The 23,945-nt window shown below is 44.4% G+C and overlaps 1 protein-coding gene across 2 annotated transcripts in view; it reads left to right on the forward strand.

The window, feature by feature from the left end:
- LOC138258864 (uncharacterized) overlaps nucleotides 1-23,945 on the forward strand; it is an 87,191-nt gene that overhangs the window by 40,003 nt on the left and 23,243 nt on the right. The window contains exons 5-6 of one of the 2 annotated variants that reach the window (XM_069206164.1): nucleotides 4,654-4,760; nucleotides 17,309-17,483. In XM_069206164.1, the coding sequence (XP_069062265.1) occupies nucleotides 4,654-4,760; nucleotides 17,309-17,483 (282 nt within the window). The remainder of the gene's footprint in view (nucleotides 1-4,653; nucleotides 4,761-17,308; nucleotides 17,484-23,945) is intronic. The other variant, XM_069206173.1, reaches the window with a different exon arrangement.

Raw genomic sequence — 23,945 nt, forward strand, 5'->3', positions numbered from 1 at the left:
GAGGGCCCCACTTTGTATTTCAGTGTCTGCTTTGCAGACACTGAAATACGCGACGGGTGCCACTGCACCCGTCGCACCTTCCCACTACGCCGGCTCAATTCTGAGCCGGCGTCATCGTGGGAAGGTTGATTTGCCCTGGGCGGCCTTTTGGCGGTCGCCCGCCAGCCCAGGGCAAATCCCAAAATACCCTCAGCGGTCTTTCGACCGCGTAGCGGTATTTTGGTGGGGGAAGTCTGGCGGGCGGCCTCCGCCGCCCGCCAGACTTAGAATCACCCCCAATGTCTCTTCCTATGGCGTTTGTCATGGATCTCACAATGTAAAACTACTTCCTATTGTATTTCTCAGAGAGTTTACAACAAAAATGCCCTTCCTATCACATGTCACAGAGTTCAAAATTGAAACTTCCTTTCCATTGCATTTGTCATAGAGTTCACAATGTAAAACCCTGCCTATAGTATTTGGCAAGGAGGGGCCACAAGGTAAAACCCTATCCTGTTGCATGTGTCATACAAGTATATCTCAGAAAGTTCACAATCTGAAACCCCTTCGCACAGTACTGGTAACAGTGTTAGCATGCAAAACCCCTTTCTACTGTATTTGACCTAAGGCCTGCATTAACATTGTCTCTTCAGTTATGAGCTATGGAACTGCTTTTTAGGTGGACTAACACAACTACTTTTCAATCAAATGATTGTAAAGAAGATTATCAAGTGGTGAGAACCACAGCTCCTCTTAGTCTGCTTTTTACAGCTCTTTATCTGGTGATCCGATAAGTCCAGACAGTCTGCATCCCTGTCAAGACAGCACTGAAAAACAATGACATTTAAAAAGCAGAGTTTGTCAGAGTGAGTAATCATCAGAACCTATTTCAGAGGGCCACAGGCACACAGGCACACAGGGGGCTACTGAGTTGAACATGGTTGTTGAGGCCTTTTACTCCTGATGTCCTGGGGCCCAACCTACTATAGATCTGGAGCAACTGGGCAAAGTACCCCTTCTGCACTTGGCTCTTAGTGGTACCTGTGGAAGGGAGGTCAAAGACCTCCGGGGGGGGGGGGGAGGAGCATAGACACAGGTAAGTGAACACAACTGATAACTCAAAGTGCAAACAGTATGAACAATAAATTAATGTCCTGTCAAATCTTTGCTTTTATAACAAAACCTATTTTCTTTTTAACTCTAAACATGCAAAGGAATAGCAACATTTAGAAGCAACAAAACAATCTCTTCGAGGTCAGTGTTCTAGTAGTTGTCAGGCAGATCCCTGCCTCACCCTCTTCCTTGCAAGAGTTATTCCCAGTTCACTGGTGGACACATCCACATACTGCTCACTACTCAAGAATGCTCCTTTGAATCTTAAGGAATTACTTGAAAGTGTGTTTGGTGCCGCAGCACTATTAGCAGCAAGTTCCTGGAGCCTAACAAGCCCATTTTAAGTCATACCCACTTCTGCAGCACAGAAGTGTTCAGCGATGTAGTGGGTGCCCTCAACATGAGTACCAGGGAAGTTGGTCTGCTCGCTGCAGCACCCGGCGGCACAAGCTCTCTCTCCTGAGTGATGCTACCAGAATTCCCCATTTATCATATGAACTCCCAGCTCATGAAGATGCAGTAAGTTATCCTTCCACAGTTGGAGGCTGGAGTGTGGTTGGGGGAGGTGAACTCCTTTCTTCAGCTCCCAACTGGAGCCCAGTGAGGGAGTGACATCATCCATAGTGTCCTCTGCAGTCCTTAAGGGTCCGTCAGAGGAAGTTCTTCCGCTGTGCAGGCTTGACCTGCCAAACGCAGCCTCAGTCTTTTCCTCATGTGACAGCTCAAAACGTCTTGCGAAATTTTGGTACTGGCAGCCCCACCTGGCATATGGAGTTGCTGCAGTACGTTACAGCAGGGGGTACAGACTCCTCTGTGCGAACGCCTCCATTACAGCGATTGCGAGTCTCAGCACTCGCACAGTAGCAATTTTAACAGGGGACCATTCTGGCATACGAGGTCACTACATCACAGTGGTACGGGATTGGAAAGTACCACACAATGCTGTCTCGTGGCTCTGTCTATGGGATCCTCTCCTGGTATACTGGGGGGCACAGAACTGAAATTCCTGCCCAGAGGTGGACTACCTAATCCTCACACCTCACAGTAGGGTTCCACACTGAACCTCCCTCACTCCAATGCTATCCTCTTCCTCAAAGGGCACACTGGTCTTTGTAAGTAGGCAGGTGATGGTACTCCAGGCTCCAGGACAGGTGGTGCTGGTTTTCCTGGGTGATCTTCCCTCCCCAGCAGGAAGCCTACAGGCCTTTGCCCCCAAACCTTGTTACAGACAGAAGTCTTTCAGAGCTTCCCCTCCTCACACAGCCCATCTGGCTGCTTGGCAGATGGCAAACTTTGGGGTCTCAACCTCCCCTTCTTATAGTCCATTTCCAGACACCAAAATGTAATTTAGGGTCTGAGTCTTTGATGTTTTTCTTGGGGTTCTATTTCTTTTGAAGTGTACACTTCTCTTTCCTTATTTATCCTTGAAAAGATTTCTGTCACAGCAGCAAGACCCCAAAGCTGATTGACTGACAACACAATTCATGGGAGTGAACAGAGTTCACACCTGACGTGCATCAAAAGGTTAAGCCCAGGCTCCGGCCCTACTATTTATGAATCACCTATAAGCCGCATCTCTTTCCTCAGATTTGTCCAAGTCCCTTCCTTGTGATCTATCACTGAATAAGAGATAATCCTTTTGAAGTGTAAAAGGAGGGTCCCTTCCTCACTTCCTACAGTGTATGTTCCTTACAGCTCGCAGGAATGCAGAAATACATAAATCTGTCTGGTAATTCCTCTCCTCCTCATGCCTTTACCAAGCAGGCCAGGGCTTCCCAAAATAGATTCCAGGGTCCTCCTTATAATGTATTGCCCGCACATTACGCTGTACATTCACAGAACATGTGCTCACCAGTACTGTTACCTATATGCATTATGCCACTACAAACATACAAGCATTCAGCACACACATTGCATTCTGTGAACACTGCTCAGTACTGTAGCTTTTCTATATTGTCCCAGGATATGATATTTACAAACACATTCTGCAAGCACACACACTCAGCATGTGCATGCTACACAACACTTCACCCTTCATGTACTGTACTTCACACAAGCACACATACACTCAGCACATGCTTTCATTGCGTACATACTGCTCAGCACTACATCACTCATGTAATGTGTTCTTCGCATGCCTATATAACCCAGTAAATCCACTTATCATACATACACTGCACAGTACTGCTTTATCCCTGTACTGTACCCTCCCCAGGTACACATACATCCAGCCCAGAGTCACTCCTCCTGTGCTGTGTAGCTCTCCACATCTACCTGATGTAGGCTAAGGGTGAGTGAAGCACACAGTAGAGTAACTTTTAAACAGGTGAGAGAGTCTGTAGGCCTCACTTCAGTGACACAGGATAAAAAATACCTGTTCACCACTACTGATCACTACAGGGTAGGCTGCCACTAATGCACTTGTGCTGCTTAACTCTTGGGTGAAGGTGGTAGCCTTGTACCATTATCAGGGTGGCACTTTCGGTGCCCCTCCTGGCCCAACAAGACCACAATATGTGAGACAGGCCTATGTCAAGGCACAAACATATGATCCCTGTTTGCCTATGACAAAAAATCAGCATTCTGGATCCAGACAACAGTAGAGTTGGGCACACAGGGCAGGGGTACACCTCTCTAACCATGGAGTGGACTTTTCTATTCCAACAGTAACAAACACCTAAATCCTTGCTGAATGTCATAATCTGTGAACTTCCACGCAGTAAAATAGCTGTTTACAGGCTTTAGGTAACAAAAGCAATTCACCCTAAAAGGCCTATTGGAGTTACCGTATGCTCTTCACAATAAATAATTTAGGAACACTGTCTTTGTCATTACTTTTCTTAATAAAAAGTCAGATCTGCAGCATCTGACTTACCTTTTCACAATGCACCAAGTTTTTTTTACCATCATCTGTGTAATGAAAGCGCTCGGTTTCCGTGGTAGCACACAACTTCTGCCCAATCAAATCCACTACAGATGAAGAACCATGTGGTCATGTTAGGTCTTACGACACGTGAGTTGTGAAGCTAGACCTAATGAATGTGCTAAATCCCAATTCACACATTTCCATCCTCCAAAAAGAAATGGAGGGGGTACAATCCCCTTGTAAATGAAGGTTGTAGACATGTGGGTGGATAAGAGATGATCCTGCATCTTAGGGGAGGCAGACCTAAGAAGAAAAAGGAGAAGCCTCCTTGAGTTTGTGCAAAGAAGTTTATATGAGATGTGAATTTTCAGTCTAGCATTGCAGGCAACATCTGTGGGTGCACCTTTTACTTATTTTGTCTGAGCACTAGCGAATTACTTATCTGAACAATAAATGCAAACCAAGCACATGGCAAAAATGCAGTTTATTGTACCAATAGAAACAACACATTGGGTACTAGAGATGTCTAAGGTAGTTGGCAAGTATTGTATTTTCAAACTCCGTGTACATCGAGCTTCAGTTATCATTTTTTGTCACCTGTTGTTGTTTCCAGAAACCACAAAAGTATTTGTATCATTGTGCCTGTTAGCTTATTCCCACTACACCCTCATTTACAACTATTGATGATGTTGCAGGATGATTTCACTCTGTCATATCTACCGAAACAGAGAACTGCGCCAGATGTCGCTGAAACAGAACGCTCTAGGATGCCAAGGTCTGTAAGTCATGCAAATGATCAAAGGTAAAGTAGGCTGTGTTATTGTTGAGTAGCCACAACTCTCTTTGCTCTTTGAACATTTGGTCCAGTGCAAGGACTTATTCCAACACTAAAGTGATAGCACTGTGGGTGTTTTTTTTTTAAATATATCTTTTTAATATAGATTTATTGAGTTCTAGAAGTACTTGGGGGAGATTAATTTCACGTGCCTGTTCCCGATTGGTACATCCAACAAGATGGTTAGTTGTACTCAAACAATATAACATTACAAAAGAGGCCCAGCTAAAAGAACTACCACAGGATGGACAGAAAAGAAGATTTTCCTGTTAGAAAAACTCTCATCCACCAAGGTTACCCCTTGGTGGCATGCTTCATCACTGGGTTTCTTCCCGTTCCGCTATGGAGTGGGGGGGTGCTACGACCTACGGGATACGTGGGAGCACTGATGTAGTCTTGTCAATGTGAATCACAGGAGGGATGGGGGCCACCTCCCTTTTGCGAATGGGTTACCACCAGTGTGACACTGGTGGTAACTGTGATTGCTTTGCGACAGCATTCGCAGGCCACCAGACAATCCTGCTTTGCACTGCGACTCGCAAATAGGAAGGGAAACACCCCTTCCTATTTGTGACTCGCAGTCCCGTTTTGCGAGTCGGTAACCAGGTTACCGACTCACAAAACGGGAATAGGGCATCGCAATGTGGGTTTTACGCGTCGCAAAAAGCGAAAATCGCTGTTTGCGACGCGTAAAACCCTTGCTACATTTGGCCCTATATTCTATCTGAGAGAGGGTCTTATCTGCTTTAAAACATAATGTGCCATTATGCGTGTTCTGAAATCTATGTCCAAAGGTTATTTATCACGATGCACAGATCTATATATATATGTGTGTGTAACATCTGGATCAAAACCCATGTAGCTGTATAGTTGTTACCAATATATTATCAAGGTGGCTTGTTATCATTGCAGATTTAAGCTCATACAGCACAGTGTCCCAGCTAGCTACTATTTTTGATTTGCTGTGTTTGTTGTATAGTTATGACTTACAATTCTGCTCCTCTCCATTTAATCAATTCTTATCTCCAGCTTTCTTCGAAGGGAAGTTTCAATTCAATTCAGTTTGAGTGATCGTTCTCTAAATCAGTAGATCAATTAATTTGGTTTCATGTTTATTCTTTTTTGCTTCTGTGAACAACCTTAGCAGCAGGTTTTCAGCTTTAATTCCAATTTAATGTCAGTGATTATTTCAGTCGTCCGTATGAAGTCCGAATGAACCCGTCCCAGAAAAGTCTGAAGTCGACAAATAACCAGAACATACAAAGCAAGTCAGCTTGATTAGCTATGCATCTAGGGCTCTCGTCCTACCAACACAATTGACAAAAACACAAAATAAAGAATATAGGTTTATAGTACAACACCAAAAAAATACAAAACACATTATTAAAACACATATTACTCAAAAATCATACTAAATGAAATATTAAGTTATAATAAAAATACACTTTGGAATAAAATTATCAAAAAATAACAAAACAACAAAAACCAAAATAAAAACATAACCAGAAACCAAACACACCAATATAAAAAAAATACAACAATTAGTAAAAAGAGAGCTATCGTCTCTGCGTGACCTTTTTGGTTCAGCTCTCTTCCGTTTTGGGGCTCTCTCTCACCCTGACCCCCTCCTCGTCCTGTTATGTTATGTGCGTGACGCTCGGAGGGCAGTTTGCAGATTCACCGCACTAGTGCTACTTCTGCAAAGCGTGACATCGGTCTACACTGGGGAAGCAGGCTCTGCCCGACAGTGGCTGAGTGGCTCAAGAGCCTCACTTTCTGTGATACTACTAGTGAGATCTATGCCCCACTATTGCCAACTCGCCCGAAGGACATTTAGCAACTGTTTCACACCTACCTACAACAGCGTGAGCAACACGTATCTCACCGAACAGGCATTTAAAAAGTGCTCCCAGGCATTACAGACCACAAATGTACCCTCTCGCCCCTTGATATACTATATACTCCAGAACCGACCACACGTGTTTTTTGTGACTACCTGCTGTTTTCCTGCATGGCGTTGACAGTTTTTATTGACATGACTCCCATTATGCAATTGTGGTATTAATGTGTGTATAGTCCTTACACTGAAATGCTTTGGTTATTGCAATCGTTGCTATGCAAAATAATATATAAAAAGTAAATATATATATACATATACATATATACATATATATGCATATATATATATTTTGCAAGCAATTATACATGTGCGGTCTCATTTGGACGTAAAAAAAAAGAAAGATATATCTTCAGCAGAAAATTACAAAAAAATATTCTAAATCCTAAAAAATAAACATGAAAACTGACATGAATATCAAACTATTAAACTCAATTAAAATATAAAAATAACAATAAACTAAAAACATAAGTAACATTCCTAATACAACCAAAACAAAATGTTACACTTGGTGGAATAAAATTCACCACTCCTACTTCAACCTTAAAACCAGTACAGAAAGCAATCCACTTTAGAAGTATGAAATGTACTTTTCCCACCCTAACCCAAGCAACAGTAGGGTTAGTTTTGGGCTTTGGAGGCGTCAGATTTACTATTCACACTCCAATCTAAGCAATAGTAGGAAAGTGTTGGACAATGGTGGGGGCTGTCAGACTTATTATTCCCACTGCAAACTAAGCAAATTAGAGAAAGCATTGGACTTTGGAGGGGTCAGACCTTCTATTCCCACTCCAAATTAAGCAATATCGATGAAAGTATTAGACTTTGGAGGGGTCAGATTTACTATTCCCACAACAATGTAAGCAAAATTAGGGAAAACATTGGGCTTTGGAGGGGTGAGATTTTCTATTCCCATTACAAACTAAGGAACTAAGGGCCGATTTAGATATTGGCGAACTGGTTACTCTATCTCAATGGTGATGGATATCCTAGCCGCCGAAATCTAAATCCCATAGAACATAATGGGATTTAGATTTTGCTGATGGGATATCTGTCACCATTGTGCCGAAATAAATTGTCTGTCAATATCTAAATCTAGGCCTGAGTCATCAACTATAAAGCCTAGTATAATCTCATCATCACTTTCCAAGGAGAACCTAGCCCTTACATTGTTCCTAGAACCGCATGTGTGAACAGGGGTCATTTCAAGTTGGATCCACAGGACATAACCGCATTGAGTAAACCACTGCATGTTATGAACTGGCCAGTCAGCATAAGGTATTCTGGTTGTATGCTCTGAAACATATGCAATTCTGAACTATAAAAAAATTCCACACCCTCATGATGCCCGCATTGGTCCAAATCTGCATGTTCATATGGTGGGCTACTAGCCTAAATTCAGGCACACACTACAATGGGACAGCATATGCAGGTCTGTATTTAGTTTTACTCATCACCCAGAGGCAGCACCGGTTGGTCACTGTAATTAATGGCATATTTTGGACTCTCTGAGTCAATGAAGAGGTTACCCTGGATAGAAGGTGTATATCCTTTGACAGTTCTAGGAGATAAATGGCCTTTGTTGAGGGAGAGATTGCCAACTACTGAGTGACCCATTATAACTGAGTGGCCAAAAAGTCATTTTCAAAGATAGGTGCTGCGAGTCAGTGACAACTGAATAGTTGTTAATATCTTAACCAGATTACCCCCACTCGGATCCACTTTTTGGCTATATATCTTGACAAATAAGTAGCACGTCTGGGACTGTTAAATCATGTGTCAGCCTCCATGTGAGGAAGCAAAACGTTTGCTTATTTGCTTTTAGTCCTTAGATGTCACCAAACGTTTCCAAAGAGTCGAGTTAGATCCCACTTGAGATGTCACCAAACTTGTACAGGAAGTCTAGTGCTTTATTTAGATCCTGCTTGATAATACATACATAAAATTAAGATGTCCTTCTTAAATTTCTTGTCTAAGACCTCAAAAAGATAGTCACAATTTAAATAATCAAAGGTTTTCTCAATATCTACCATGGCCACCAAGGAAATGCCATTCCCTCCATATCATTTTTCTGTACTATGTTAACAGATGCCTTATGTTCAGTGCTGTGTTCTTGTGCAAAAAAACCCAGATTATTAGGTGGCCCAAACTAGGGGTGCAAAATGTATGCATATCATTTCATTCCACATTTGTCTGTACAGATGGGTGCACTGCAATGTGCAAACCAGGCCTGATCATTGTGGAATTGCCAGTTACTGTGCAGTTGACACCAATGGATTTTCAGAAGCAGACTAGAGCCCATCCTATATATTTATTGGCTCCTCTACTCTCTATGGAGTAGTGGTAAAGCTCTTTGAGCAGTGTAGTTTCAGATCTTCAGAAAGGGTATCCTTGTAGTGGAGTAAGCTGAACTCTGGGGCAGTCACCATTTTTAGATGCTTCCGCACATATCTATATCATTGCTGTTTGAAGAGGCCAGCGATGCAACCAGAGCCAGCTGAATGATGCTCAAACTAGGGGAATGGATGAGCCATCTAAGGCTTCACGACCACTGCCACCCCAAAGAATAACAGTTACTTGGAGCTTCCTGATCCATTATTAAACAAGTACTTTCAAGATGGCTGACAGGTTGTGTTGAGAACCAAAAGTGGACAACCCTCTGCTACAGAAGCTGCAGATATCTACAGCATCAATCACCAGACCTGAGAAAATGTGAGGCTGCCCGAAAAGACACACATTTGGGTGGATCTTGTAGACAGATTTATGGTCTATGACACAGTAGCGCCAGTGAGGTCTGCTGAGGAGATCATCACACAGAATCCATAGGTGTAAGTGCAGTTGATGTTCTGGTGTGACTACTTCCCCCTTCAGAATGATGGCAGATCATCTACTTTGATAACTGTGATAATAGTGGTGCATTGAAATTGTCTTCTGAGCAAGAACATCCTTTGCTGAGAGAATACCATTGCATCCGTGGCACATTCAAGCCACCAGGTTAGAAAAAAAAAAAAAAGGCAAAAACAGAAGAGGAAATTCTTTACACAGAGGCCCTCTGCAGGGGCGTAAGATGATGTTACAGAATTACCAGATCCAGTTGATCTGAGACACATAAGATTGATAAGAGGCATAAATGGCTGCCACGCGGAGTGCAACAAAAGATTTTTATAAAAGTTTTGCCAAGAATGTACCAAGGTGAATTGCTTGGATGCTCAAACACAAAAATTGTAATCCAGGTTTTGGAACCAAGAGACTGTGATGCAAAGACAAGGATACAAAGCTGGGTGTTTTTTGGGACAGAAATGCTTTCTGCATGGTGTACAGTCATGGTTCCCTATCCTAAGTGCCCAGCAGTGTATCTGTGATCTTGGATTTTAATCCTAGTTTCACACTCTGATGTGTTCCTTAACATCAGTAAGGTGATGAACCAGACCTGAACCTGGACGGACACATCAGTCATGCCCTCATTTTACTGATGGTGGATTAGTTTCCTTGTCACACGTTTAGAACACAGAGCGATAGTGGCACAATACCATGTTTTCTGAATACCTAGTTTTGACCACAGCTTTTTATCTATGCCAATGGAGTGGCAGCCCACGGGCTCACTTGTGAAAAGGTTAACTTTAATGCACTTACTGAGATCCTAACACACGCATCCCAGGTGTATGCTATACGTGTTGTGTATATGGCCTGCTTTGTACATGCATCAAATATATGAGTGAACCAGAGTTATGGAGAACTGTAAAATTCCCTTTTCGGTGTCCCTGCCAAGATGGAGGTGAAGTTGTTTTTTCAACCAGTAGAAGTGTCTTGTACACTGCTGAAGTTAGAGGCAGGTAACCAAGACACTAAAGTCTCTAAAGTCACTAAAGAGAGGGAAAACTAGACACTGATGTAAGGAGAATGGAGACAATGCTACATTAGAAATTCAATTAGGCTTTCTGCTAAGAGGAGCTGATGATTATTTCATGTAGCACTGCCATTTTTTAGATGGTGGGGGTCAAGGGTAGGACTGCTGTCTTTGGTGTTCAAAGTGAAAGAGACCCTTTAGGTGCAGCGAGCCTTTCCCCTGACACTCTTCAATGTGGGTGGTGATAGTCCGGAGTAGAAAGAGCACACCTCTTTGTAACTCTATTGTGGGTGATCAGGCTGGAGACTACCCTGCTGTGAGGAGCATCACTCTAAGTAAAGCTTACGTCTGGAAAGCAGCCTGCAGAGGGCACTTGGAAGGTGAACTACCCTAAACTTGTACTGACAGTGTGGACAATGGATCCACATCTCCTGTCTGCTTTGACTGTATAAAAGTGGGATCCACTTGTTCCAGTTCCAAATTCTATATGATCAAGGAAGGTTGCCCATAGAGTACATAGAGGACTGCTCTAGGGCTGCTGCATGCCTGAATGGCACCTTCCCAGAAGAGGGGCACATCACCTGGAAGTTTGCCTTGCTAGAAGAAGCTCTTCATCTGACCTGAGGTACGTAGAAGTCATCCTGCCTGCAGTGAGATGAACAGAGCCTGACAACTCTACAAGAGGTGTGACTGTCCAGAAGGAGCTAGAAGCAGCAAGCCCCTGTTCTGGTGGGATCTGCCAGAGGAAGGAGATAGAGAAGAGTGATCTGTCTGCCATAGGTGTCAGTGGACCCTAGGCTCTCTTGGTTGCAGTTCCAATCACGAAATATGGAATCACAGGTGCTGACTGCAATTATGCCTAGAAATACAACCGTGGCTGGACATGTGCCATTGTGACCCAAGTAAGTGCAACCACAGCTCATCCTATACTGCTGTGACAGAAAGAAGTATAACCGCAGCTCATCGAATGCCGTTGTGACCCAAAGAAGTATGACTGGGGCTCATCCCAGGTCACTCTGGTCTAACGAACTGTGACCAAAACTCATTCTGTGCTGCTGTGACCTAGAGATTGTCATGGCTACCCTGCAACATTAGAGTATGATATAGCACCCTGAAGCAGGTCTGAGTGAAAGCCTAGCACCCAGAATTGGGTAAGAGTGCAGCTGTGATGAGATCAACTTGTGGGACAACCACAACTCCAGGTTACCTGACTCTTCAACCTAGAGGGCTCTGACATCGACTTCCACTGCCGCCATGGAAGTCAACTTCACTGCAGCAAGAGGAGGCCACATCCAACCCAAAGTGGGTGCTCTTTCCAGAAGCAGGAGACGAATGGCTTACTGACGCTGCTGGCCTAATCCATATGCTTCCTGGACATGCACTGGGTTCTCTGTGGTGAGAACCCAGAAACTATTTTGGACTGTGATAAACTGAGTACATTGATACTAGAAGAGGTTAATCTACATGCGAGCCTTTATTCATACTACCATAAAAATTCCTACTACATGGTGGGAGAACTGCTGAGCTCAGAGAAGCTCTGCATGCTTCCTTGGGTGTTTTAAGCACCGTGGAATCTGAACTTTTGTGGTGACCGTACCGTTTTGCTACACTGCCAACAATGGACCCAGTGGGTGCAGTATACAGATGTTGAGCCCTGATGAAGTTTGCATAGAACGAAACGCCCTGGCTAAAGGCTACAAATGTGATGTTTGATCGCACACACCGATTTGTGCCTTGAAAATTTGTCTGGCAATAAAAGAAATTTAAAAAATTGTGGACTGAAAGAGAAGTTCTTTGGAAAAAGATTAGATCTAACATTGGCCTTTATTCTCTAGAGCTATGTTATTTGAACATTTAAATTTTGCGAGTGCTGGATCCCCATCTAGTTGAAATGTGTGTAGAATATAGTTTTGGTGTTTCAAAAAATAACATTCTTTTTAAGAGTAAAGCACTCGGTTGGCCAATCAGATATTGCACTGCTTTGTGATTGTTGAGTTCTGGGTTCATGGACGCCCTCACTTCTTCTCTGAGGCTAATGACTGCTCCCTATGCCATCATTACCAGCAGGGGTTGTACTTGACCCAGTTTGCAGAGTCACAGTAGATCTGGCCTGGTGCTTAATTTGTAAAAGAATGAGTGCCATTCCTGAAGCTCTGTTGAGAAACCCGTGGCCAAAGCAAATAAACTTTGGTGTATGCAATATCAAGCCTTGATAGTCTTGAATCCACCTGATGCCTCTTTTATCCACTAGAAGACATATCCTTCCGCTTTCTCTCACTTATGTAGGTCTCTGCTTTCTCCTTTGTTTTTCTGCCTTTCTCTTCCTCCATCTTTCACCCTTTGTGTGCTTTCTCTCTCTTGCTCTCAGGAAATATCTAATGATGAAAAATAAGTGGCAGTTTCCAAAATGAGTGCCAGTGGCCCCCGCCAGCATCCATCAGCCCAAATTAAGCTGGGTGGGCCAAAGGACCTCAACTCCGATGCTTAAGGCCCAATAGCCCCTATATGCCCTGTGGCTTCCATGAATGGAGTCCGACATCAATGTTATGTCAACAACATCTCAGCTGAAAGAAAAAGTGGAATACTTAGTCACTTTTTGGATGAAACACTTTGCTGACACTGAGGACTGATTCAAAGCTTTATCAGTACAGAGATTCGGCATGTAGGGTCGAGCAACTCTGATCAAAGTAACTAGATTGATACTGAGCAGATGGACAGGACAGGAGCCTGAATTTTCTGACCTGTACTAGCTTGAGGTGGTAATTAGAGCTGCAGTGGAGTCTCAGATTTGTAACATTGAATGGCAGGAAGGTCTCCCTTTTTTCTGCTCTCAAATGAGTGCCCCAAATGAGAAGGCAGAAGATGCACACTGTTAAAAACAATGCAATTGTAGCTGGTCGTTATGCTCCATTATGGTTTCTGACCAAACTCAGAGTGAAGCTTGAGGGAAAAGAGTGTTGTCCTGAGTCACAAAAAAGGTAGTAAATCAGCACTCGCAAACTGATGTTTTCGTGCAGGTGAAAATTTACCACTGTTTGGGATTTGCAAGGCAAGGATTGAAACAATCCTGTCTGTTATGCAGGCACCCTTGCACCATGGCATGACATTTTGATAAATCTAGCCCAAAATATATTAAGAACACTGATCTAAAGGACGACACTGCTGCACCCACAGAAATTTAGAAAATAATCTGAGACATTGTCACTATTTCTGAGGTCCTTCAATAAAATTCATGTTTGTTTCTTGCGACTATGGCTAGGTATATATTGATGGTGTGCCTGCATAATCCCTGTTTTTAAAAGATGAGGTATGTCAAGCAAGTGAAAATAATGCACATGCATTAACCCGCATGTGTAACTTGACACAGGTTCAACAGTAAATTTGGGGTGTGTGAACTGCGGATAAAATGCCATTAATGCACTGACTTGCCCCATTTTCCTCAATATCTGTAAAATCAAGTGAACATTCATAGCTGCACTTTGCAAACTTGCTAGGTGCATAATTTGCCCTATTTTCACTGGCACAATTCTATATTTGCTCAAGAACATTTAAAAAGTTTCTTTGTGACCTAAGGACTGATTTGGATTTTGGCAGAGAGGGTACTCCGTCGAAGCCTACTCTAGCTCTGTTGAAGAGATACTCCACCAGCCTGAGTACGGGCCGCTGGAAGTTATTCATTGAACCACCTACCCAATTTAGAGTGGACAGTTAAATGGCTTTTTTTACTGTCACCTTGTGGTGAGTGTTACAAATGGGGTCTTTGGTTGTCAGTCAGGTTACCCCCTGTCCAAGCAAGGACCCTCATTCTAGTCAGGGTAAAAGAGAATCACCCTCAGTTAACCCCTGCTTACCCCCTTGGTAGCTTGGCACTAGCAGTAGGCTTAACTTCAGAGTGCTAAGTGTAAAGTATTTGTACCAACCCACACAGTAATTCAATGAAATCACTACAAAATGACACAACACAGGTTGAGAATATTTATGTAAACAAAACAAGACCAAAACAACAAAAATCCACAATACACAAGTCAAGTTATCACTAATAATGCAAAAAGAGTCTTCATGTAATTTTAAACACAACGCTAATGTTGTTAGCGTGAAAATGTACCTTGGGTGCGTCAAAAATAACCCTGCACGGGCGAGTGTGCGTCAAAAAGGGCTTGTGATGTGTCAATTTCACTCACGAGCGAGACCTTGCATTGTTTCTCCTTTAATCGGGTCGGCGTGCATCATTTCTTCTCTCTACAGGAGATTGATGCGTTGATCCGGTCAGCACTCTCAGATCCGGGCAGGCCTTGTGTCGTTTTTACACGCCAAGCGGTGTTTGCGCCGGAAATCCAGCCGCAAGATGGTCTGAAAACCACGCATCGTGGGTTGCGATCACACCAGCGTTTCTCCAGCCCCGGGTGTCGATCTTTGGTCGTGTTGCCGGCAGGCGTCAATTTTCAGCCGCAAAGCCGACGCTGCATCGATTTTTCAGCCGCAGATCGGAGTTGGGTCGATCTTTTCACCGCATGGCGGTCTGTGCGTGGTTTTCTCACCCTTGGGCTGCGGGCTTCTCCTTTCAGGGTCCCAGGAACTGGATGGGCACCACTTGGCAGAGTAGGAGTCTCTCCAGAGACTCCAGGTGCTGGCAGAGAGAAGTCTTTGCTGTCCCTGAGACTTAAAAAAACAGGAGGCAAGCTCTAAACCAAGCCCTTGGAGATCTTCACAAGAAGGAAGGCAACACAAAGTCCAATCTTTGTCTTCTTAGTACAGGCAGAAGCAGCAACTGCAGGATAGCTCCACAAAGCACAGGCAGGGTAGCTCTTCTTCCTCAGCTCTTCAACTTTTCTCCAGGCAGAGGTTCCTCTTGGTTTCCAGAAGTGTTTTAAAGTCTGTGGTTTTAGGTGCCCTTCTTATTCCCATTTTGCCCTTTGAAGTAGGCCTACCTCAAATGAAAATCTCTCTTGATTGTGAAATTCTGCCTTGCCCAGGGCCAGGCCTAGACACACACCAGGGGGTTAGAGACTGCACTGTGTGAGGGCAGGCACAGCCCTTTCAGGTGTGACTGACCACTCCTCCCCTGCCTCCTAGCACAGATGGCTCATCAGGAAATGAAGACTACACCCCAGCTCCCTTTGTGTCACTGTCTAGTGAGAGGTGCAACCAGTCCAACTTTCAAACTGTCCCAGACAGGGAATCCACAAACAGGCAGAGTCACAGAAATGGTTTAAGCAAGAAAATGCTCACTTTCTAAAAGTGCCATTTTCAAAGACACAATCTTAAAATCAACTTTACTAAAATATGTATTTTTAAATTGTGAGCTCAGAGACCCCAAACTCCACATGTCTACCCGCTCCCAAAGGGAATCTACACTTTAATCAGATTTAAAGGTAGCCCCCATGTTAACCTATGAGATGGACAGGCCTTGCAACAGTGAAAAACGAATTTAGCAATATTTTACTGTCAGGACATCTAAAACACATTACTATATGCCCTACCTTAACTATACACTGCACCCTGCCCTTGGGGCTACCTAGGGCCTACCTTAGGGGTGTCATACATGTAAGAAAAGGGAAGGTTTAGGCCTGGCAAGTGAGTACACTTGCCAAGTCGAATTTACAGTTAAAACTGCACACACAGACACTGTAGTGGCAGGCCTGAGACATGATTACAGAGCTACTTATGTGGGTGGCACAACCAGCGCTGCAGGCCCATTAGTAGCATTTGATTTATAGGCCCCGGGCACCTCTAGTGCACTTTACTAGGGACTTACTAGTAAATCAAATATGCCAATCATGGATAAGCCAATTACATACACATTTTGTTTAGGAACACTTGCACTTTAGCACTGGTTAGCAGTGGTAAAGTACCCAGAGTACCAAAAACAGCAAAAACAGAGTCCAGCACACGTCAACAACCTGGGAAACAGAGGCAAAAAGTTAAGGGAGACCACACCAAGGATGTCACGGTAAAAATAAAACAAATGCCCCCCACACCATGGGAGAAAACTCTTGTGATGGGGAGTCATTAGTTTAACTTTTTTTTAAAGCAACCTCCTGCTTTGGAAGTTTTTTTTTTTTTTTTTAATAAAACTTTAGGAAAGTTTGATAGCTCGTTTTCATGTTTGACTGAGCCATCTGTCAAACGTTCACATCATTGATAGGAACCATTGTGATAGCAGTACCTTCCGATATTAATAGATGTCCGGGGGGGCCAGAGGTCACCTCTAAATTTGAGGAATGGGATGTCCATCAGGGTGGTGGAGTAACTTACTCCGCAATCCTGACTCCTTCCTCCAAACTATAAGTCAAACCTTAGACTCTAAAATTGAAGTAGACTTTTAGCAGACAAGAGCATCTTACATCACCTCATGAGGGACATTTCGATAGGGAGAAACCCTTTCGTCTTTTGATTAAAAACTAACGAGCTTACTTAGAGCTGGGCTAATGTGGTATATCTAGCAAAAAGTGGTTGTTGTCCCATTTGCCATATTTAGACTGTCACTGGCAGCAATGCACTGATAATGCTTTAAACAGGGCATTCGTGCAATTCAGAATAAGCCCCAAGGTTAAGGTGCAAGAAGCAGAACATGCAGATTCCAACCAGCTGCAAGCCAAATAGTGATATAGTTTGAATGACAGTATTGAAAAGTGTTGTGGTAAATTATTGGACGCCAGCATTATCACTGAACCAACTACGTCTTTACTGAATTGTATTGTTGTTTGTTTATTTACTAGTTCCATTAACGCCACATGAAATAATTTGAATAAATATATGTACTTTTAACAGGTACCCACATCAGGAAGCAATATTCCCACATGTCACAAGGAAACCAAATACTTCCTACAATGCCTACTCGCAGAACCAAAGATTTTCCTATGAGGATTCAGTTTTGCCTGGTCAGGACTATGTGGAGAGGACACCAAAGCACCCCATGATACCGGTAGCCACGATTCCCAGGCCTGTATGTAATACAATTTTTATATCTTTTGCACAAAAGATACCTCTTTACAGAACAGCATGTTTTATGCATGTGTCCTATATGTTTCATATTTTTTATGGTATGTTGCACAATGTTTGATGTTACAGCATTTTAAATTTATGCTGCACGCTTTTTTGTGCAAAGTTTCTACAGAAATGGTGGGGACGATAAAAGAAATCCAGCCCTGAAAATCAGGGGGAGTGAAATTTGTGTGGGGGTTGGAGCAGTCACACATTGTTGGGGCTCTATTTGTGACTTCACTCTCAGGAGCTTGGCAGAGAGTGGAAACAAGACTAAGCAAGTAGTGCTTACTTTGTGCGAGTGGCTGCAGGAGTTAGGCATCTGCAATAGTGAGATAAACGTGAAGGGGGGCGTAGAAAATCAGGCACATGGTAGAATCAAGGCTGGCAGCCTTGTTGTTCAGGAATCCTGACTTTCAGCAGCAGGCTACTAAGAAAAACGTAGACCCATTTTTTGTACATTAAGCACTGTCTAAAGAGGACCAGTTCTGAGGGAAATGAAGAAAATGCATGATGGTGAAATGAGCAGGAGAGTCCAGAGGCACAATGCATCAGCCTTATCAGTCCAAAGGTGCTACAAGGGAGGATGTGATGTCAAGGACCCAGACAGGTGTAGTGGAAGGCTCAAGGTTAGAAGGTTGCTGGTTGCTGATCTTGCTGTGTAGATGGCCAGAGGTAGACCAGGTCTGTGGTTGCATATCCAACAAGTTGTGGAAACTGTAACACCAGAAGATGTACAAGAACTTGTAGAAAACCAGTTTTCTGGAATCATTGCCTGACAGAAGCTTGGAGTTGACAAAAGCATCTGTCACCCAGCAGAGCAGTTTTTCCCCACTCCTCCCTGGGGAATGTATCAATGGTCAGCTTTTCAATTTACTTTGGAATTTATTTTCAGTTAAAAACAATACAATGAAAATGTAAAAATCCAACAACAAACACCTGACCTACCCCTACTAATAGAAACTACAAAAAGGTTAGTCAGAAGGTAGCTGCAATACAAAGTTGTGTTCAGTAAAACACTTAGAAATGAAAAAAACATCAACATGCCTTTTTTGGCAAAATAATTGAGTAGGTTAAAAACTGCATCCATGAACATAACTAACCTGCAACCTAGTTGTGGATGTCTCCCTATAGAGGCACGACAAGAATGAGTCCTGTGTTAAATACATTTCTCGTCACATACTACCTGCCCACACACACTGGCCGCACCTTTTTATGGTTTGACAAACAATGTAAATAAAGATAGAAGCATTCATAGAAAGAGCCCCAAAATAAGAATGTATTTCACCAATCTCCATCCAGAAGAAGAATTAGAGAATGTAATATTGCGAAGATGGCCGAGGACCCTGCAACACCAGCACATGGGGAAAGGCTTTGTTGGGATAGGAATCCCCTATTCAAGAGTCATGATGTACAGTTGTGTTTCCCTGCACTGACTGCCAAAACGTGTGTATCTAGTATCCAGTTTTTTTTATATTTTATCCCTAATGTTCCACTAATCTTGTTTGGGTGCAAAGGCGAAGAACTGTCCTTTGACATGAGTAACGTCCTGGACATGTCCTGTGCCCTGGAGGAATGTGCCAAACGTGCTCTCATGGATAAACAATTAGCTATTCTACCAGTCTTGGGTTTACCATATAGAAGTGTTGGAAGCATAGATTGCTTTGCGAATCCATGGTGTGCCCGATATTATCTTTGTCACTGGAGTGAAGGCCTACTATCCCTCTAATATAAAGTTCCACTGATAATCAGTTTCTCAGTTCCTAAAGATGACATTCTGAGTATATGTTGTAAATGTTTGTGTATGTAGAATGCAACGGTGCGAGTGAACCAGAGTAATGGAGGCCTCTGGGATCTACTTTTGATACCCCAGGCCTGGCCTTTGCTCAAGATGTCGGTGGGATTTTTTGTTTTCCCAGACAAATCCTTTACAAATTTAGTTATCCCTTCCGCTAGCAAAAAACTGCTAATTAGCTTTTCTGGATGATGCCATTTGCTAGATAGTAGGAGGTAATACAGATGGGTGAGTACTGCAGATTTTGTGTAGAGTCGAGGAAATCTTTAGGTGAGGACTGCCCGTTTGTCTTTCTTGGATTACACTCCCAGGTGGCTGATGGCAGCCAGTTTGAAAAAACTCATATCTCTTCGTGCCTCTGTTGTGGTTGCTCCAGGTTGGAGACTACCCTGGTATGACATGCATCATCCTACGCTGTGTCTGGAGATCAGCCTGGAAAGAACCCTTGAAAATAGAAACCCAAACTGGTTCTACAGTTGCGGAAATGGGTACACATCTCCTGTGTGATTTTGGCACATGAAAGTGGGACCTCCCTATCCCACTTGTAAAGTTTCAGGTCCTCTATGGCCAAAGATGGGAGTTCTCGAAAGAATACTTAGAGGAGTGCTATGTGATCCCAGCTGATGTCTGCTTAACACCCAGCTTCTCAGAAATTAGGTGACATCACCTGAGTGTGGACCGCATGCTGGAAGACCTGCATAACTGCCTTGAGGTACCTAGAAGCTTGTCTGCTTGCTGAGAGAGGAAAGGAGCCTCCCAACCCTGCTGGAGTATTGTTTATTTAGGAGGAGCGAGGTTCACTATGTCCCACATATACATAGAAGAGACAGACTAGGGAGAGTAAACTGAAGACAGTGGGGTCTGTGGCCCTGAAGCCTCTCCACAAGGGCTCCTAGCAGGAACCACATGCATCACAGATGTAGAGGCCCGGTCACAGCTGTAATTGTGTCTCAGAATGATTAGCTTACAGTTGCCTAAAATGATTGCCCTGTGCATGACCACTACAGCCCAGAGTGATTGACCTATGCTTGACCTCAGCTGCCCAGAGTGAATGGTCTGCATGTGGCTATAACCACCCAAAGTGATGGGCCTGTGCATTGCCACCACTGCCCAGAGTAATCAGACTTCACATGGCTGCAACATCCAGCCTCCCAACATCAAGACCAGCTGGGTGAGGCTGCACCTGATACAGTTGTCCAAGACTGCAACTGCTGTGACACTCATCAGAGGTCATATCATGACAGAAATAAACCAGGATGGCGGCTTTACTTCTGCTGGGGGCACTGTATAACTGCAGGCGCAGTGGACAGAGCGGTACTTACAAACAATACTGTCAACTGGCATGCAACCACTTAGGAGTGAGGGTGTGAGTGCACTGCAGAGCCAGATGGCAGCATTAATCCTGCAGGGATTGATCCACAATATGTGGTGAAGCTCACAAATAACAACTGAGCACACTGATTTTAGGAGTGATATGCCTGCACCTGGGCCATAATCACACTAATTCCTCATACTGCATAAAATGGACAGGGGTGATACAGAAATTAGATTTTTAGATCCCCCCTGGCACTAAGGACTAAGGTACTCATTATGAACATGGTGGTTTGGCCCGCCATGCCGGCATTGGTGGCTGAAGCCGCCAGCCGGCATGGCAGGCCAAACTGCCATGTTCTGCCCTCACCCATCGCAGCCTGGCGGTGAGTTGAAACACTATCCGCCAGGGTAGCGGCGCTGGGTGGGGCCAGCAGCCTAGGCCTGGGAGACGGTCCCGAAGCAGCCCACCTGAACATGGGAGTTACCTGGGCCTGTGGAGGTGGTGATGGGAGATGAAACATTACTGGGCAGTGACACTGATGCTCTAGGGGACACAAAAATAGAGGAAATAGGGTGGTGAGAGGAGACAGTCCTCCTCCCTAGACTGCTAGTGCGGCAGGCTCAGTGGTCCCTTGGACTCCCCTGGACTGTGGTGAGTGGGGGGGGGGAGTTGCATGTGAGGAGCCCTCTCCCGCTTCCTGAAGGAGCCCCTTCCAGACACACTGTCCCTTGGCCCTCCTGATGAGGAAAGAGAGGCACAGACAAGAACTGGCCCTGGGCATGGGGCATGGGGCATGGGGCTTGTGGCAGGCCAGAGCCAGGGGGCATTGAGGGGGAGTGGATAATGCAGACTCCTGGGGTGCCCCTCTTGTTTGCATCTGGCACATTGTGCGGGCTTGCCGTGCGACATGGGCCACTCGGATGTAATCAAGATGGAGGAGACACTGCTCCAGCCTCTACAGGATAAGCTGGACAAAATCCTTGCTGCCATAATCGATACGAAAACCACTATTCAGAAAGTGATCGGGACAGTGACAACGGAGCTGGGCTTGCTCCGAGTGGATCACGGTAATCTATCGAACAGAGTCAAGGAATCAGAGGCAGCCATATCGGAGTTGCAACCAGAGCTGAAAGCAATGGGTGTCCAATTAAGGGGACTGGTGTAGCGAGTCACCAGGCTGAAACCATGAGCGGATGACTCAGAGGGCGGCAACCGGCGGAACAACGTTCAAGTGGTGCGCCACCTAAAAGGGTTTGAGGGGTCGTACATGGTGGTGTACCAGAGGACATGGCTGCGGAATACAGTAACCCCACCCAGCTTACCCCTGTCTTTGCAATTGAAAGGGTGCATCAAGTTCGGGCGTGGCCGTCGGCTCCAGGGAGGCCACCCAGGTTAGTGGTGGCCCATTTGCTGCACTACAAGGATTGAGACGTAATCATGTAGTGGGTCCGAGAGGAGGCTCCTTCGGAGTAAACAACAGCCAAGTGACAATGTTCCCAGATTACACAGCGGGGGTCCAGGACAGACGGGCCACTTTCCTGGCAGTCAAGAAGGCATTGAGGGAGGAGGGCCTGCACTATTCTCTCATGTTTCCCAGAAAATTTAAAATCCTGGAGGATGGCCAGGACCCAGAGGAAGCCTGGTCCTGGATAGAGGCATACCGAGCTGGAGCACCGAGGCCCAGGCGGGCTGCACCCAAAGGAAAAAGCTTGAGGGGCCACTCGGGTAGGGACGATGTCCAGGCCCTCCAAATCTCAGGCAGATCAAAACGAGGCAGCAGCCTTGCAGGTGGCCTCAGAGCTGACGGAAGTTAACAGTAAAGATGATGAAGAGTATTCAGCATCAGGGCAAGGCTTGGAAGAATCACAATCTGACGTCTTGGACCAGGCAGAGTTTACTCCTCCTGTAGTCGTCCCACAAACATCTGACGAGATAGTCTAGAGGGGGGGTCTGGGCTTCGAGACATGAAGTGGGACTCTTGCCCCCCACAATGCTCAGACAAGGGGCAAATGAAGATCCAGAGGCTGGTGTAATAAGAGTGGTGCACTGGCTGGACCTTGGGCCTACCCGCACTTTCGATCCCATAGACCAGTCATGGAGGTCAAGGGAAAAGACAGTTTCTTAGACTTAATTAGTTTGGGTGGCCAGCTGTTGCTGAGCTGCCCTAGGGCTACGGTGTTGGGGCTAAAGTTTTAGTTTGTTTTGTGTTTGTTGGTTTTGATTATTCACACATGTCGATTAAGAGGGGAGAACAGGGGACACCCCACAGGGAGGGCGAGGGGGGACGGAACCCTGGATACGCACATGACTCAATTGCATGGCGCATATGCGACATGTGTTTAAGCTCCTGATGTGGAACATATGTGGTATGGGGCAGTGACTAAAAGTCATAATATACATGTGTACCTCAAGCTGCGTGGAATTCAAATAGCCATGCTGCAGGACATCCACCTCACAAAACTAGAGACTGAAAGGTTGAAACGCCATTGGCGGGGTCAGATCCATGACACCACATATTCTGCATCCGCATGGGAAGTACTCATCTGGGTCCGAGCGGGAGTCCCTTTTGAATCTATGGCAGTAATGACTGACAAAGAAGGGTGATATGTCCTGGTGAAGGGTAGATAGTGTTGGCGCATCGGTCCTTAATAAATAAACTTACAAGGGGAAGCGTATAGGTTGACGAACCTTTTGATTTGTATAGGGTGTTCTTACCATAGCTTTGACACAGAATCAGTAATCAACACACAATAATCAATAACCATTAGTCAAATCAACAATCAATGGAGTCAGTAATTTTCACACACCATGATTCTTCAGCCATGAATAACCACACCTTTAGGTATAAGTTTAGTAAGTTTATTTCCCTATTCGTTGAAAATACTAGGTCATGAATCTTAATTATCAATTTTAATAATGCTTGTTAATCAACAAGTCGCAGAAGATGTGATCTGATCAAAGCTTGAATCAAAAGACATTCTAAGGCATCAACACAAGACATTAATAAAACCCAATTCAGTAAAACTATGACATCTATCAAGTTCAGCAAGACAGTCCGTCAATCATTTGTCCCTGTATTCTGTCAGTCGTCACGTGAGTAACCTCAGCTAACATCAGCTAGCATCAGCATGTGGGCCTTCATGCAAAACAATTTAGAACACAAATTTGGAAAACATCTACCTAAAGAAAAATATTAAGTCAGCACAGTTGGTACCTAGAAAGAAAAGGCATGAAAATGCAATTCAGTTATTGTTATTTCTACCTATCCACGATATGGGCCAGCAAGCAGAATCAGTCTTTGTCCTCAGGTCACC

Source organism: Pleurodeles waltl, chromosome 2_1 (genome assembly GCF_031143425.1).
Source record: "Pleurodeles waltl isolate 20211129_DDA chromosome 2_1, aPleWal1.hap1.20221129, whole genome shotgun sequence".
NCBI classification, from domain to species: Eukaryota; Metazoa; Chordata; class Amphibia; order Caudata; family Salamandridae; genus Pleurodeles; species Pleurodeles waltl.